This window comes from Phyllopteryx taeniolatus, chromosome 7 (genome assembly GCF_024500385.1).
Source record: "Phyllopteryx taeniolatus isolate TA_2022b chromosome 7, UOR_Ptae_1.2, whole genome shotgun sequence".
In the NCBI taxonomy this organism is placed as follows: Eukaryota; Metazoa; Chordata; class Actinopteri; order Syngnathiformes; family Syngnathidae; genus Phyllopteryx; species Phyllopteryx taeniolatus.
The window spans coordinates 10,146,420-10,163,546 of NC_084508.1; the positions used below are offsets into that span (position 1 = coordinate 10,146,420).

Below are 17,127 nucleotides of genomic sequence, written 5' to 3' on the forward strand. Positions count from 1 at the left end.
ATGAATCAATTTTATTTTAAAAGGGAGGTTGGTAATAAAAAAAAAAAATGCTTGCAATATCAACATTTTTAAAAGTGAAGCCGATTTGCAATTTTGGTATTTTAGCAAGAAACACTAAGTCGATGCACACTCTCGCGGGCCACATAAAATGACTTGGATCCGGATCTGGCCCCCGGGCCACCAGTTTGACACCTGTGCCTTAACGCATCTGTCTCGAGAAACAAAGGCCACTGACCTCGAGCCACACATACTGTGCTGCGGTTGGGATGGAGGGGATCTCAAAGGTGGCCTGACCGTCCTTGGAGATCAATTCACTCGTGTAGACGTTGTCTTTGGGGCTCAACTCAGCCTTCACACGCACCCTCACGCCATCAGCAGGGCTCCCATCAGGGTAGGTCACCTCAATCTAAACACAGAGGTGATGAGAAAAAAGACCCGTGGTGTAAGTTCAAGTAATAATGGCCACTGTCATTGCATAAAAGCTGCTCATCATCCATCTTACCTTCCCTTTGTAAGGCAGACCTGGCTTGAACTGTTTCCGTGTGTCCTTGGAGTACCTAATGTCAATAAGCTGCTTATGGACCGGCGTGGAATCGTCAAAGGTGGTTTGCCTGCTTCCGTCCGTGCTGGTGAGCGAAGCCCAGATGCTCACAGTGCCCCTGAAGTGGTCGGCCACATCTGCGGGCATCATGTCTTTGACGCAGAGGCTAAAGTTTGCGGAGCCTTTCATCTGGGAAGAGCAAAGCAGGCACACTGGTAACGTTGGTGTCCAACATAATCGGACTGCAATGGCTGGGAACACCCATAATAGCAGTTTAATATAACTAATGGGTGATAATAATAGTTATTTTAGCATCTGGGGAAAGTCATTTAAATCCCCAAAACAATGGAATGAATTCATGTCAATTTGCTGTATGTGGCCCATGAAAGCTTGCCACAATTTTTGCTTGACTTCTGTTAATAATCAATTGCAGGGGGAGTTATGCAATATCACAGGGTGATTTCTCACACGAAACATATTTGGTAAGTGACAGGAAGTGTTACTTCATTCCCTACAAACTATTGCTGTTGCACTTTCTTGAACAGAAAACAATTCAGTTGTTGATATTCTATTCTAAATGTCATTCAATCTGTTCATGTTATTTTGTACCTTTACTCTAACGAATGTAAACTGAACCCTGACCTTAAAACCAAGGTACGTACAGAACTGTAATTTTTCGCTTATAGTTACACCCCTAGCTAGTTCAGGGTTATGCGGTTTCACCGTTAGAACTCCCCTGAGGCCAACCATAACTACTGTATGACATCGCCCGTGACGAAAACAAGTTTGCTACCTCTTCTTAGGCCAAACACAAACCATTTAGGGGACATCGGTTGACCTTGGATTACATCGGCTTTCATAATTTTTCATCTCTGTAATCCATTCGGGAGGTGTAATATTCCTGAAAATATTCAAATTCCAAATTGCACAACCTCAAGGTTTTGACTATTAACAACTTGTTATTTCAAGGTTTTATCAGTCAAATTTCATAAGTGTCAGAGTGAACGATAAAACTGACCTCCATGTTCTTGATCACAGGATGGCCCATCTCGTGACAGTAGTAGCCCACTCCATTCACTGTCATGTTCACGCTCAACTTCCCTGATACCGCTTTTCCGAATGTGTACCTGTCGAATACACGTTGAGGTGTTATTTACAAAATGTTGCCTTTATATTGTAGCTGACATTGTTCATATTACAGAAATTCTTCTGGTGTGTTCTGTGACTTACCGAGCCCGGACAGTGGCCTGCTCGCATGTGTTCAGGTCACGGATGTAGCGGGGCGGATCGATTGTTAATTCAAATTTGGGTATGACTGTGAGAGAAGCAGAACACTATTTAGACACTTTATTTTTTTGCAGAGTAACCACAGTGGGATAAGATTGTTATTTTTATTTTGTTTGAATGGCGCCCACCGTATTTCTGCACTTCAAATGATTTGTTGTATGTGTGACCCTGCATATCCACAAAGATAAACCACTCTCCAAACACGGGCTGGTCGGACAGAGGGAAACTCATGTTGACAATCCCTGCATGAGAAAGAATTCTGTCTTAAATGTGAGATAAGAGTTACAGCGTGCGTTTGAGACACTTTTTCACCATATTTTGACAGTAAAGTCAGCTTAATCTATTAGCCAGTGGAAATTATGATTAATAATTGCCGCCCTGCCAATCCCTGTCGCAGGTCCACAAAAGTTGGGAGGTACACTGGACGCATTTTGTGGGGGGAAAAAAATAAAAATAAACATTTTTTTTTAATCGGACTGCCAGGACCGGAGTTATTACATGTACAGTGAACTCGTTTATGGCCGGGGATACCATTCAGAAACAATTTTTTTAAATAGTTGTACACCTCCCACACGCTTTAAGCACATTAAAACACAGAATAAAAATCATAGAAAATACAGTACTGTATATATTGAAGTGTCTGTGTTGGATAGGTGCCTTTAAGAGTAACGTGTGACATCGGCAAGTCTGTACATCAGTTTCTGGGCATGAGCTGTGGCCAACATCAGCTCTTCCATAAGTGTGCTCATTGTGTTCATGCGTTTTACTGTTTTCCTGGAGTTCAATAAACATCTGAAAAGTGACTCTCCTTTTCCACACGCGAGGGGGATTACAAATATCTGGTAAAAACCCACAAAAACGCTCGCTATAAACCGCAGATTTTTGCGATATAGTAGAGATTTTCACAATAGAAAAGTAGATAAGTTCCACACAAAACAATCTGAGATCGAGCATGGGAACACCATATTGTCAAATTGTTCAAAAAGTTGGGAGCTACACTAAAGAGAGGACGAAGTTTGAAAGAAACCGGAGCGTCAAGTCCACTACGTTATTGCTTCTGTACATTTCTGCAAGTAGGCTGCACCTTTGAATCTCTTCAGGGTGCGATCTTCATCACATACACAGACGCTAGCTCAAGATCTGACCTTGTGGAGCTGAGTTAGTAACAAAAACAAAACAAAAACGTTTTGCAATTGAGCGTCGCACATCTGTCTAGTATACGCGGTTCCGACACGAAATCTAAAACTACGATTGTTTGCGTTTTAAAGGAAAGGCCTTGGAAAAGGCCAAAATGACCATAAAATGGCCACTCTGAACCAAAGTGACAGACTTCCAGTACCTTTTTGAACATGGGTTCTTGAGATGATTTTTGTGGGTCTACTATTATAGATATAACTACCAACGTTGCTAGATGAAAGTTTGGTCAAGCACTGATCTTGCAGAGTTGCGCATTTTATGCCGAGTCATCAAACTTAGCTGCCACGCTCTGCCCACACACTACGAGGGAAAACGCAAATTGTTTGCAATTTGGCGTCATCCATTTGTCTTTTATAGGTGGTTCAAATTTGGTTGCTATTGGATTAAAAAAATAATAATAATGTAGGAGTAGTTTGTGTTTGAATGACCACTGGAAATGGCCAAAATGAGCCTAAAATGGCCGCTTTGAACCAAAATGGCAGACTATCTCAGCCTTTTCAGACATGGCTTTGCAATACTTTTTGGTGGGTGTACTCATGATGGACATGTCTACCAAATTTCATGTTGCTAATTGAAACTGACTCAGAATAACAATGACAAAAAGACAAAGAAATCTCAAGATATGGCTCACCACAGCAGATAGATTTGAGACCCTTCCACTGCACCATCCTGGATCCCCTTGGATCCTGAAAGAAAAACACGCAGACATCATATACAGTAGATCCCCGCATACTCGCGGTTCAGCACCCGTGGATTCAACTATTCACAGATTGTTTTTCTATTTTTGGTTCAGTTTTTTTTTTATTTTTATTTTTTTTATTTTCATTTGGCTTTTTTTCTTTTTTGGGGCAACCAATCCAACTAATCTTATTGGGGGTTTATCCCCGCTTATTCAAGAATTCTGGGGGCTTTGGGAGAAAAAAAAAACAAAACAAAAAAAAACAATGCAATTCTATTGGCCGTCAATTATAGACAGATTTTCACAATTTGTGGTCCGGACCAGTCCCTATCCCCCGCAAATAGCGGAGGGTCACTGTATAGGAAACAGCAATGTGCTGAATTCTAAAATTTGTTCCATGAAATTATATTCATTTATTCCCAAAAGTGTATTCGCTTCATTTCCCCACGTTTCTCTTAGCTGCACTGCTTCCAATGCATGTCCTGTATGAGTATGCGGACGTTAGACTTTTTTTGTCCAATCACATTTCAGCCTCAATGTTTTGCCATATCAATCTAATCTGCCCAGGGCCTTCAAAAATCCTTAGTTTGGTATTATGTAATTTAAACTATATTAGCAATGGGACTTTTTATCTTAACCAATAAGATTTCAAATTCACCTGACAGTGCCAGCTAGCTTGCTGGCCCACAATAATGTCAGCAATTTCTGTCCTCTGGCAAATTCTATTCTAATCCGCATGCATTAATACACTTCATAATCAGCATCTCTGGTACGGATGATGAAAGATTTGTTTCCAGATTTTTGTCATGTTATTAGATAAATATTGATTCTGAATTGCTCCATGATGTACAATGCATTGCATTTTTCTATAGTATTAATGGTTGATATAATGACATAATAGTAGTGGTATTAAGAGGTGGAATAAAACCCGGTACACACATAAAGACAATCGGCCTGGTTTTGTACCAATGTTGCCCCTTCCCGGCACACCAAACGGCAGACAATCTTAAATCTTATAAGATTATCCTATACGATTGTCCTTAGGTCTGATGTGTGTTAAGAGTGGGTCCGAAACAGTCATGACACCGAGAATGGTGACGTGGAAAAGAATGTAGCCAATCAAAGAAGCACGCAAGACTGACAAACACGGAAACGACCGTAAATGAAAACGAAAATCTCTTACCCAATGTCCTTTTATGTATAATAGTGGTTTCCTCAGACAGCAAGAAGTATTTTCCAAAATTAGTCGTTTTTTGAGAACATCGCCATTTCACAAGCCTCTCGACTCCGGCAACCTTCGGGAACACTCGGGGAAACATCGGCGCGTATCCTTAAGTGTTTCTTCTTCTTCGCTTTTGTGGGATTACGTATGATCACGTGAGACTTCGAGATCAGCGGTACAACAGAATCTCTATGCGTGCGGTCTGCTGTGTTGAGATTCTTGGAGCACAAGCACACACATGTCGACCAAAACTGTTGAATGCCCGATTTTTTTTATCTTTATGTGTGAGGTCTATAGCAGATGAAACATTTTAAGAGTGGAAAAATCTTTGCGTGTGTACCAAGCCTAAATTGGGTAAATCCCGACTAGAGGCCGAGTTGGGCATCCTTGAAGCTATGAGAATGTTGTCCTCGGGGATAGACGCGACAGGAACAAGTTAACAACAACTAAAACAACACCTAACGCTTACACGTTCAAACGTGATTATCATCATTTTGGGAAAGATGGAATTCTTTGTCTTACTCGCTATTTGCCCTGGAGTGGAAATATATCCGGAAAGAGAGAGACCAGCTGAGCGCGTATGGGAGCGGCTAATACAGTGTGTCAATGGGGGAGGTGAAGACAAGGCTTCTATTTCATGCTGTGTTTATCCTGCTGTTCCACAGAACACGCAGCTATCTACAGTAGGTGAGTTACCCTGTTTTTCTTGCTCTGTAATCTGCGCGTTCTGTCGCCCTTGACCGGATGCGTGACCCCCGTCCCCCCGACCCCCACCCCCACACCCCGCTGCCAATCCCTGGGTGGTCCAATCTGACTCCACTCACCAAAATGTATGCCTCCATCTGCAAAAAAAAGTAAGGGGGAAAATGAGGGGCAAAGCAGACAAAGTTAGAAATGAGATCAAAACAATGGACACAAGCTTCACCTCTTATTAAGCCTATAATACTAACTACAAACAAACTGCAGCCCACTGAGCAGTTATATCATCAAGAGTCCTGTACTATTTCTTGCAGTAATTTAGCATCCCCCCCCCCCGCCCCCCAAAAAAATTGTTGATTAAAATGTATTTTGTTATTTTATTTATTTAGTGATTAAATGTCTCAATCCAAAGGTTCGTTTTACCTGTTACTATCAAAATGACAAATATTCTTATTCTTAAATGTAACATTACTGTAAAACGATAACATTATGCACAGTTTGAACATTAACACTGCACTTAAATACAGGAAAATATAAAAAAATGCACTTAAATAAAATGTATTGCACATAAAAGTTAGATAAAAAAATTGTACCTAAATAAAAGTTTAAAAACAAGGTACCTTTCTGGGTATCAAATGTATTGTACTAAAAGGTTAAATGGACTGGTACTTAGGCAAAGATTGTTTCGCATACCACTAGAGCACGGGTGTCAAACTGGTGGCCCGGCGGCCAGATCCGGCCCGCCACATCATTTTATGTGGCCCGCGAAAGCGAATCAAAATTGCTCATTGTGTTCTGGTGTAATACCATTGAGATATTTGCAAGCATTTTTTTGTTACCAATCCCACTTTGAAAAGAAATTTAATAGTCAAAAAAGATGTTTTTATAGGATTCTGATTTCAAAACTGGTTATTCATCGATGTGTTGTGTATAGTGTATGTATATTACAGTATATGAGGTAATCTAATTTATATGAGGTAATTTAACCTTTATTTAACTTTATTAAATAATTGGTAAATTAACTACAATCATAAAAAAATTACACACAAAAAAGATAAACTATTTAACAAATACACTTACCACATTTATTAATTCTATAAAAATAATAGTTTCATGAATCACAGTTGTTAATTGCAGATGATTAAAAATGAGGATTGTTTTTTATTTTATTATTAAAACAAAGATATTTACACACACACACGCATACATATATGAATGTTTTTTTTTACCTCAACCATCCTGTTTTAAAAATCAAGTGTGGCCCTTGAGCACAAAAAGTTTGCCCACCCCTGGTGTAACAGTTTGACTTTTTACCAGCAGCTCCAAACAAACATCAACAAACACAGTTGCGCAGTACATTTGGCTCGAACATTCCAGGAGAAACGACCCAAGCTGGGCTTCTGTAAATAGGTACCGTACATGCCTCGGCACTGGGGCAAACCCAGGTCACTGCGTTTAATCCCGACCAATTAAAGGTGGGAAAGCAAATGTCACACCCACAAGTAAACACAAGTAAAAAGTCCCTTTAAAAAAAAAAAAAAAGAATATATGTTTAAGTAGGGGTCAAATGGTGAAGAAATTAAGTGAAAATGAATGTTACCTTGTCATTAACTGGCCTCAAGTCAGGCGTGACTGTGTAGACTGTGATGAGCACTGAGGACACAGAAACACAACATCGTAAATATGTACGCTATATCCCTGTTTGGATCAGCAATTTGTCATATTTTTACAATGGAGCCTCTAATTCCGGGATGCTGGTCTGTTCCGTAGTCAATGACACTTTTTTTTTTTTAACTGGCAGATGGGGCAGGTCATTTGTAGATGAGGTAAAATAAATGAATAAATGAGTTAAACATTTGTACGTAAAATAGTTCATTGTAATAACAAAAATCATCATTCTCACTTTTTTCTTTTATATATATAATGAATTCAATAAGTTATTTCACCAAGTATTTTCTCAAACAAAACATTGTTAAATGTATTTGTAAAACACAAAATGCATACATTTACATACATCCATTCATATATTTAATAAATATTTTGCTAGGATTTTTTATTTTATTATCTACCACAAATTTAAAAAAACAAATTTTTAAAGAGATAAATTAATAAAAATACGACTAAATTAAAGATATTCACCAATTTAAAAAAAAAATCTAAATTACAAATATATACAGTAGGGGTTGAACTATAGATTTTTTGCAGTGGATGCTAAAGTGAGTTGAAGTCGATTAATCGATGACGTCAATGATATATTTTCAGTTGAGTGCAGCGGCCCGAGACCTTTTTGCGCCATCGACACATTTCGACAGAGTGGCCTAGAAACAAATAAAAACTAATGATTAAAAATACAACCCACAATCCACCGACCGGTTTTCTCTTTAACGCGCTAGCCAGGCTCAATAAAAATGAAGCATTTCTCTGTTTCTATTTCACTCGTGCTATTATTGTATTGGAGGATAGACTTTTTGGGTCAAATATGTCCATACGCTTGTAGCATAGTACTGCTCTATGCCGTACTGCGACAAGTGTTACGACACACTGGTGTTGTAAAGACACGCAAGTGGTTGCCCGCACAATAGTGCACATATTTGGGCGATAAAGATGGAGCTTCACTTCACACTGTTGCCCTCATTCCTCGCCGCCAGTCCCGTGATACCGCTGCTATGCATATTTTAGTAGTAACGTCGACTCATCAATTAATTGGTTCAACCCCTTATATAATAGCATAAAACATATATTACAGGACTCTTAATAATGTAAATACTCGGTGGTCCAGATTAAAGAACGTAGCGGCTGACCATACTTCGCCAACCCCTGTTCCACAGTATTTAATTTGTTACATTCCACTCGTGCCAATTACCAAATACCTCCTAGTTTAGTTCAACTTGACTGCATATTTTTAATACACGCATAGTGATTGATTTCTATTCAAGAGGCCTTTTTTAAAAAAAAAAAAAAAAAAAAAGAAGACCTTGCGTGTGTATTATGTGATGAACTAGCAGGCGCACTATCAGAGGGGAACCTTTGTGTTTGGGCTTGTAGACGGGCTTGTCGGTCTGGATGAAAACAGCTGTGCCCTTGCTCTCCACCGTGACTGTGGTGTGGTTGTGGAAGATGTAGCCCCCCTCTGTGAGGTGACGGTTCCCCCACAGCTTCAGGTGGGCCTGGCCTCTCAGCCCAGAGGGAACCTGGTGCCGCACACACACACAACACAACACAACACAACACAGGATTATCAAAGGCAAATTAGGTCAATGGGGGAAGTTTTTGTGTTAATTCATACTTTCACACGTTATTCTGTGACAAAAAAAAATCTTCATATTATCCCCATTTTTTTCTGTCCTATAGCTTCTACATTTCTCAACCGGTTCAAACCATTCCAACTTTAAAATATTCAGCTCTTTTAGTACATCCTGGGTACAGTTTTCCCCATTCCAAAACTCCCATTTTTTTTCATTATTGCACAATTACCATGAGAACATGCCAAACGTTTTACATATTTACCTCTCAAAATACCAGCTATTCACAATACAATTCCCAAATTACAAAATTGTACATATTGACCTCCTACCACATTTCTCAACCGGTTTATACCATTCAACATCAAACTGTTCAGTTCATTCAAGACTTTTACAGAGATATTTATCACATTCCCAAAGTTCTCACTTTTCCTCAAAATCCATATTTTCCACGAAAAAAAAAAAAACATTTTACATGTATTCCTACTCCTTCGACATTTCTTGACCGATTTAAACCTTTCCAATTTTGAAATATTCAGCTCATTCACGACATCCTGGGTAACCTTTTTTTAAATTCCCCAAATTCCACCATTTTTCATGAAACATTCCGAACATTTTATTGACCTCCTCTATCCACATTTCTCAGCTGATTTTAACCATTCCAACTTTGAAAGGTTCATCTTATTCAGGACATACAGTTTACGGAACTATTCATCAGATTCCCAAAAATTTCACAATTCCCAAATTATGAGATATTTTACATATTGACCTCCTTCCACATTTCTCAGCCGATTTATACAAGTCTAGCTTTAAACTGTTCAGCTCATTCAGGACATATACAGAAATATTCATCACAGTCTCCACCTTTTGACCAGAAAATCCACAAATTAAGAGATATTTTACATATTGACCTCCTCCTTACATGTTTCTCAACCAATTCAAACCATTCCAACTTCAAGTCTAACATTCAACAATTAAATGAATTCCAAAGCAATGAAGTTCAGTGTCAGGTCTTCAGCATTCACATGCAATTTCTATAGAAATTGCAGTCTTCAGTTTTAGCTTGCTATGGTGACACAATCTACATTACGCTCTTCTTGATCGTCACAGTTGGAGTTTGCAGTGCTGTAGAACTCTTTTGTGCAGTAGGCAAATCATTAGAAAACACCTCTCAGTATGATACAGTACAGTTCCACACCACTGCAAACCACAATAATAAATTACTCACACACAGCTTTAAACACACACTTGGTGGACTCACCTTCAGCTTGATGGTGCCTTTATCTAAGACACACAAAATAGGGGGAAACACATCAAACCATTACATTTCACTGCAGATAAAGGCAAAAGTTTGTTCCCGTTCAAACTACATTCCTTTTCTGATATTTCTCTCATTTGAAAGTGAATAATGCATGTATTTAAGGATAAAACAGACTTTCTGGGCATGCAAGAACAATGTATTTAGCATATAAAGCAAAGAAAGGAAAAACTCAACCAAAAAATTAAACCTACAATTCAAATTCAATCAAAATATGTTAAGCATGCAAAGTGCAAAGTGCTATAATATTCTATATACTGCAATATGACGGTGGGATGATAGTGAGGAGAGGATGCGTTCTCACCAAGCACGGAGCCGTGGCTGTGGGCCACTGCCTGTCCCTTCACGGACAACTGGACCTGCACACGAGTCTCCGCTTTGGCATTGAAGATGGTCACGCTGATGCTCTCCTCGACGCCCGCTCGGAACACCGACGGAGCGGCCACCAAGTAGCCCCTTGGAGCAGAGAACAGTGGGCGGGACGTAGGGCAGACATGGAAGTAAGTGAGAGATACCGTCAAGGTTGGTTGAGGCAGTCATTTCCAATGTGCCGTGAGTGATCATCTGGTGTGCCACAGGAAATTATCCATTTTTATTTAACTGATTCACTGCCAGCCTTCCAAGTTAACATTTGACTTCTAAAGACGTCAATGGCAGTGAATGTTTTTTAATTGGTCCAAAGAAATGTTTATTTACTTCAACTTCTTTTGTAATGTAAAATATACGCCTTGGCTTAAAAAAAGGTTGGGAAACAATTTGCCATAGATAGGTGCACGCTGTGCACCCTATATTCACAATAATAATAAAAATAGGCGCATTAACACCTTTGGACGCAGCTCTTAGCTACAATCTGCACCTATCACATATGTTAAAATGTTTCACACAAGGCCAACACACAAAAAAAAAAAAAAACATCAGTCACTTGATAAACTTTCATAAGAGATAAGTGAGTCGGACTATTGGCAGTCAGACGCAAGCACAAAGATGAGAGCGGTTCAGGCCTCTGTGACTTAAGCGCTCGTGGCTGGCAACATAATTGCAAGCACGCCCACTTCGCTGAAAATCATACAGGAAGTGTACCTCCACATTTCCCTTTCCTCCTGACTCGTACGCCCATATGTGCTCTCTTACACAACCATCCTACATTCCTCACCAGATCAGCTTCAGATGTAACCGTTAGCGGGCACTTCCCGCTACCTGCTGCCCAATCAGCTTTGCATGCTCTGGCCAGTGGTGGGAAGTAATGCAAGTACAAATACTTCATTAGTGTACTTAAGTAGATGTTTAAGTACTTTACTTACGGGTAATTTTTTTTCTGACAATTTGTTTTACTTTTCCTCCCCACTTCTGAAAACAGATATCAGCACTTTCTACTCCCTTTGCAAGAATATGCTAGTTACCTTTTTCAACATCCGCGAATGACGGCGCGACGTAAAAAAGAGTGGGGTAAGGTCAACCAGGGTTCAGCTCTTGATCGACTGATTGTGATCTTGTGGTCTTATAAGCCGGGAAAAAAACAGCGACAGCAGTGACATGAAGAAACATAAACCATGGAGCATTAACGACGACGGCGAGAAATTTGGAGAAGCGCGATATTCCCAATCCATGGCCTTGTCTAGGAGAATCGGTTGACGTTTTCGCCTCCAAGAATGATTCGTGGCGAATAAGTTGTGTCATCTTAAAACTCACCAGCTTCTGGCGTTCAAAAACGATCCACCTAATCTGAAAAAACACACACATGTAAGGTGTATTTTGTTTCGTTATTATTAGCTAATTAGCTAAAGTTGTTTTTTTTGTTGTGCCAAGTTATCAAAATGGGTATTGGAAATAACTGACAGTAAAAATTCATTTTGACTTTTTGCTTTTGTCCCTAAGCACGTTTCAGAGTCTGTCCTGTTTTTTTTTTTATATTTACTTAAGTAAAGGAGTTGAATCAGTACTTTCACACGACTACAGTGTGTACATACCATCTCTAGCTCTGTCCTTATTCTTTTGGGTGGTCCAGCAGCCCCCCGACACAACCTTGAAGTCTGTTTGGAACAAGGTAACGACTAAGATTCCACACGCTCGTTGTGACATTTAATTGAAGGAAGGGGGCCCGTCAGTGGGGTCACAGTGCAAAGGCCAAGCTTTGATGCTCAAAAACAGGCTGGAAAAAAACAAGACTAATTAAAGTATTTGGATGAAAGACTGACTGCCATCTGGCATAGAGTGGGGGCTGCAGTGGCCATTAGGACTCACGCCACCATATCCAGCAGATGGCGCTGTGATTAAAAAAGACCTGATACCTTTCATTACAGAGTCGGGATTTAATCGTCTCGCGTCGGCGTAGCTGTATATATGATTAACTGGCAACTTGTCCAAGGTGTACCCCACTTTCTTTTTCTTTCCTATCCAACTATTCTTAACCTCTTACTTCACTACCAGGAATTAGCCTGCTATTTAACACACGCGGACATACAACAAAAACAGCGTTTAATTATTCATCTTGTGTTGTTTCGCCGTTTGAGTCGTCATGGAACCGTTCCACCCATCCCATACTCCAAATGATATAAAGTTTTTGATAGATGTCAGAACCAGGAAATAGCCTGCTAACTAGTATGTAGAGAACCTTGTCATCGTTTCAATCACACTGGAACTGTTGCCCCATCCCACAGTGCAAATGGTAGTCTGCCTATCTTCAGCTGACAAAGAATCGAACACTAATACGACACTATACTTTTTCAATTTTGCTTTTGTTTTTAGAGGAATTGAGTCACCATGGAGGTGTGCCCCCCCCCCCCCCCCCACACCACCCCCACCCCACAATCAAAATGGCACAGTCCCGCCATCTTACTTCACCCATCGTATAATACACGTAGTACTTTTTTGTCCGTGTTTACGTATGTTGTGTGTTAATGACAGATATCTTTTTGTCCTTGTCACGTTTTGGCCTTGTTCGTCATCTACTGGCTAACTCATTTCAAAGCTCTCTGATCGCAGAAACAACAAACACAAATGCTGCACGTTTGTCCAAAGTTCAATGGCAAGCAGTGCACGTCAGCTAGCGACAATGGATAAATATTACATTTCATTCATTTGAAATTGGTTATATTCTTTTCTTGAAACTGGTCATGAATATTCAGGTTGAAATGTTCATAAAATAGATATTTCCATAGCAATTAGGACTGCACATGGTAGTTTTGTTTAATTGGGCGGGTCCTTGCAAAAATGTCTTCCCTTTAAGGGATCCCTGGACCCAAAAACTTTTCAGAATCCCGGCTCTACTGTAAGTAGCATGTGCAGTTCTTCATCTTTCAATTTAGCCCTTCCAAATCTATTCCCTAAATCCGATAAATCCACTGGCTGCTTCCCCCGCCCACCTACTGAAGCTCACTGAAATTAGGAGTGAGCACACCCTGTTGCATGCCTGAGAGAAGGATCAGGTGGTTGGCATTACAGCACTGCAGCATTACAGCCAGAGGCAAGTGCAGTTCCTGAGAGCTTGAGAGTGCGAGTCATGAGAAAATCCTCTGGAGGGTTGGGGGGGGGGGGGGGAAAGACCCAGAAGTGGACTCGTTTGATCTACAATGGGCGGAAAAAAAGCAACCCTCAGATGAGCCCCCCTGGATCAGGTACTTATATGTGGAGTCACGTGGTCTTCTCGCTGGAAACAGTTTCACTTCAGATTCATTTTGCCCCAAACTTGAGAAGACTTGTATCTGATATGCATTGACTCGCGTCATGCCACACTCAAGAATAACATCTCAAGGTCACTCTTCCATCCTTCCAGCAAGTGAGACTGTGCTGGAAAAAATAATCATTCTTCAGTCATAAGGAGGCAGCACATTAGCACTTCTGCCTTACATTTGAGAGGTTCTGGGTTTGAATCTCGGCTCAGTTTGTGTAGGTTTTCTTGTGGTTCTCCGGCTTCCTCACACATTAAAAAAAAGGTTCGCTGAAAACTCTGAAATTGTCCAGAGGCTCGATAGTAAGTGTGAGTGCTTAAATGCCGACCTGTCAATGGGTGCACCCCACTCCTCTCACCCAAAGTCGGCTCAGATAGGCTTAAATTCTTAAATATAAGAAAAATACATTCTTGAATGAGCGGGAATAAACTGTCAATAAGTGTTTTCGGGGTTGGTTTCCTTCCTAAAACAGGGGGAAAAAAGAAAAAAAAATTGAAAAATCATCCAAAGGGTGAATGAATCCACAACTTCCAAACCACGAGTATGCAGGGGTTCACTGTAGCTTTTGTATCACAAATCTGTATATAATTGACACTCCTTATAATTGCCATGAAAAAAATGGCAAAAAAGTGCAAATAAGTGTGGGAATTGGGTAAAAAAAAAAAAAACATTTAATAAAAAAAAAACGCACAAATAAACTGGAGCTTGGGTAAAATAAAGCAACGCGAATAAGTGGAGGTTCCACAAATAAGAGGGGATAGGTTCCAAAAAATATGTACATGCAATCGACCTGCCATGTCCAGGTTGTATCCCGCTTCCTTCGCCAAAAGCCAGCTGACAGCTAACACTCGCGACCTTCACGAGGGCAAGCGTTACAATGCAAAAATGAATGGAAGGCATTGCATTGGTGTCACTTTACATGCGATTGACTGGCAACCGGTCCAGGGTGGATCCCACTTCTTTCGCCAAATCAGCTGGGATAGATTTCAATCAATCAGCCAAGACCCTGATGAGGACAATCTCTGCAGAAAATGGATGGGTGGTATTGCATCCCCCATCTGAATATGCCCCCTCAAACACATGCAACCATTATTAAGAGGGTTTTTTTTTGTTGTTGTTTGTTTGCTTGTTTGTTTGTTTCTTTGTTTGCTTGGCATCTGGAGAGAATAAAGAGGTACAGCACTCACCCCTTGTCCTGTGCAGCAGTCGTGCTCACTTTGCACATGAATAAAGTCCACCCCAGGAGGCTCAAAGCTGTCAAACGCAACATTTTAGGCGCGAGGAGGGCTTCGGATGTGGTCCCCCACTCCTATCCACACACACGCACACACACGCGCGCACACAGACACACACACACACAAAACTTGAATGAATGCGATCAGCGATGCTTTTTTTTTTTCTCTCTTTCTTTCTTCTTAGAACCCCTTCAGTCTCTTCATTGCTCTCGACGGCTCGGTTGCAAAGATCATCAGCCCTGCCCTTCGCCCATGTGCCTTCTCCATCGCTTCTTCACCCGCCCGGGTTCCTTTCGCTCAGATTTCAGCATTACAAAATCGGCGAGCGGGCTCCCACTTCGCCGCACAACAACTAAAATGTCAACAAAAGAATTTAAAAAATATATATATATATTTAAAAATGCAGAACAGCAAAAAATAAATAAATATTTTTTTTTTTTAAAAGTATAATGGAGAAAGAGAAGTCAGTTTAATCATAAACTCAGCGAGGAGCTCCTCTTTGCTTCACTGCTCGGGACTGACTGAAGCCTGCAAGGCAATGGACGTCGCACACACGTACACGAACACTCTCATGCACACGCACGTGTACATGCACGCGCGCACACACCCCACTGCAACTTGTATCTTCAAGAGTTTTATCCAACACGTGTCTCTGAGAGTGGATTGAGTGGATTTTGCTGTGCGAAGAAACGAAACGACAGTTGCTCGAGGAGGCAAGCAGCGTCTAAAATGAATTCCTTTTTACACGGAAAAGCAGGTAAACGCTGAAAAAAGTGGTCAAGTAGTAGTTTCCTTGTTGGTTAGCAGAGGGCGGCGTGGTAGCTCTATGCTGCCACCGTGCGGAGAGAAGGGGGCAGTGCAGTTTCATCAAGGCAAATAGGTTTGTTTAAAAATAAACATACAATTTTAAATATATATTTTACACCAGGGATTTTCAGACTTTTTGACCTACAAGGGAGACATTTTTTCCAAGGACCCCTCATAATCCTACAGTCAATTCAATAAAACTACCATGTCACCTCTAAATTCCATGGGAATTCTAAAAAAAAATTCATCCTGAATATTCATGACCTGTTCAATAGAAAGAATTGTAACCAAATTCAACTTAATTAAATGAAGTCCGTATCCATCAGACGCTAGCTGACGTGCATCACTTCCACTCACAACACGGCTGCGAACGGAGAGCTCATAGTTTACAAAAGTGCAGTCAATTTTGCCAACTTAGCCATTAGGTTGCTATATTAAGTGACTTTTCCAAACATTCTTGTTTTTGTTTTTTTTATTATTACAGTGACTAGAGAGTTTAGTTCCCATTAAGAAAAAGACAACACGAGCTCAATCATTTGAACAATGTTTTCTGTTTGAACAGAAAGATGCCTGCTGGAAGGCACTCAGGAGTCAATTGCACTGAAGATTGCCAGACGTGATGCCTATTTATATTTTGCAAAAGCAGAGATTTATCCACAAGTTGGAAACTTGTGATCCGAGGTGTGGCACACTTTGAAAATCACTGTGCTAGGCCATTTCAGAGCTTTTAATTGGCTGATGACTTGGTTGATTATGCTTGTTTTATTGATACACCAGTCCCTCTATGTAGCTATGCATTTTTTAAGTGGTACAACATAATTGATTGAGAATTATTTTTATGATTTTTGACTGCCAAGATAGGTCTCACAAAGCCCCAGTTTGAAAACCGCTGTGATACACACATTAACACAAAGGATTATTAAACTAAAAAGAAATATCTAAAATAGAAAATGTTTTTTTTCCCAACAAATGCCACATTTGCTCTTGTAATATTTTCCCGAGGAGAAAATACACTAATATTATGGCTTTTTTCTGGAAAAGACAAAAAAAAACTCATCATAATACTTTTTTCATTTCAATTTTCTCATGAAAAGAAATTATTATTCCACCAACATGAAACTATTTTTGTAGATTTCTTTCAAGATTAAAGTCAATTATTCGAGAAAAAAGTTGCAATATTACAAGGACAGTTGTATTTTTTAGAGCAAAATCATATAAATATTTTTTAAATA

At 40.0% G+C, this 17,127-nt stretch overlaps 1 protein-coding gene across 2 annotated transcripts in view; it reads right to left on the reverse strand.

Moving 5' to 3' along the window:
- cpamd8 (C3 and PZP like alpha-2-macroglobulin domain containing 8) overlaps positions 1 to 15,630 on the reverse strand; it is a 65,986-nt gene extending 50,356 nt beyond the window's left edge. The window contains exons 1-12 of one of the 2 annotated variants that reach the window (XM_061779278.1): positions 15,041 to 15,626; positions 10,490 to 10,641; positions 10,129 to 10,151; positions 8,651 to 8,816; positions 7,226 to 7,278; positions 5,751 to 5,768; positions 3,657 to 3,711; positions 1,957 to 2,070; positions 1,772 to 1,856; positions 1,560 to 1,668; positions 503 to 730; positions 236 to 406 (exon numbers count right to left, since the gene is read on the reverse strand). In XM_061779278.1, the coding sequence (XP_061635262.1) occupies positions 236 to 406; positions 503 to 730; positions 1,560 to 1,668; positions 1,772 to 1,856; positions 1,957 to 2,070; positions 3,657 to 3,711; positions 5,751 to 5,768; positions 7,226 to 7,278; positions 8,651 to 8,816; positions 10,129 to 10,151; positions 10,490 to 10,641; positions 15,041 to 15,123 (1,257 nt within the window). In that variant the 5' untranslated portion in view covers positions 15,124 to 15,626. Of the gene's footprint in view, positions 1 to 235; positions 407 to 502; positions 731 to 1,559; positions 1,669 to 1,771; positions 1,857 to 1,956; positions 2,071 to 3,656; positions 3,712 to 5,750; positions 5,769 to 7,225; positions 7,279 to 8,650; positions 8,817 to 10,128; positions 10,152 to 10,489; positions 10,642 to 15,040 lie in introns of both variants that reach the window. The other variant, XM_061779279.1, reaches the window with a different exon arrangement.
- Between the last annotated feature and the right edge of the window lie 1,497 nt (positions 15,631 to 17,127).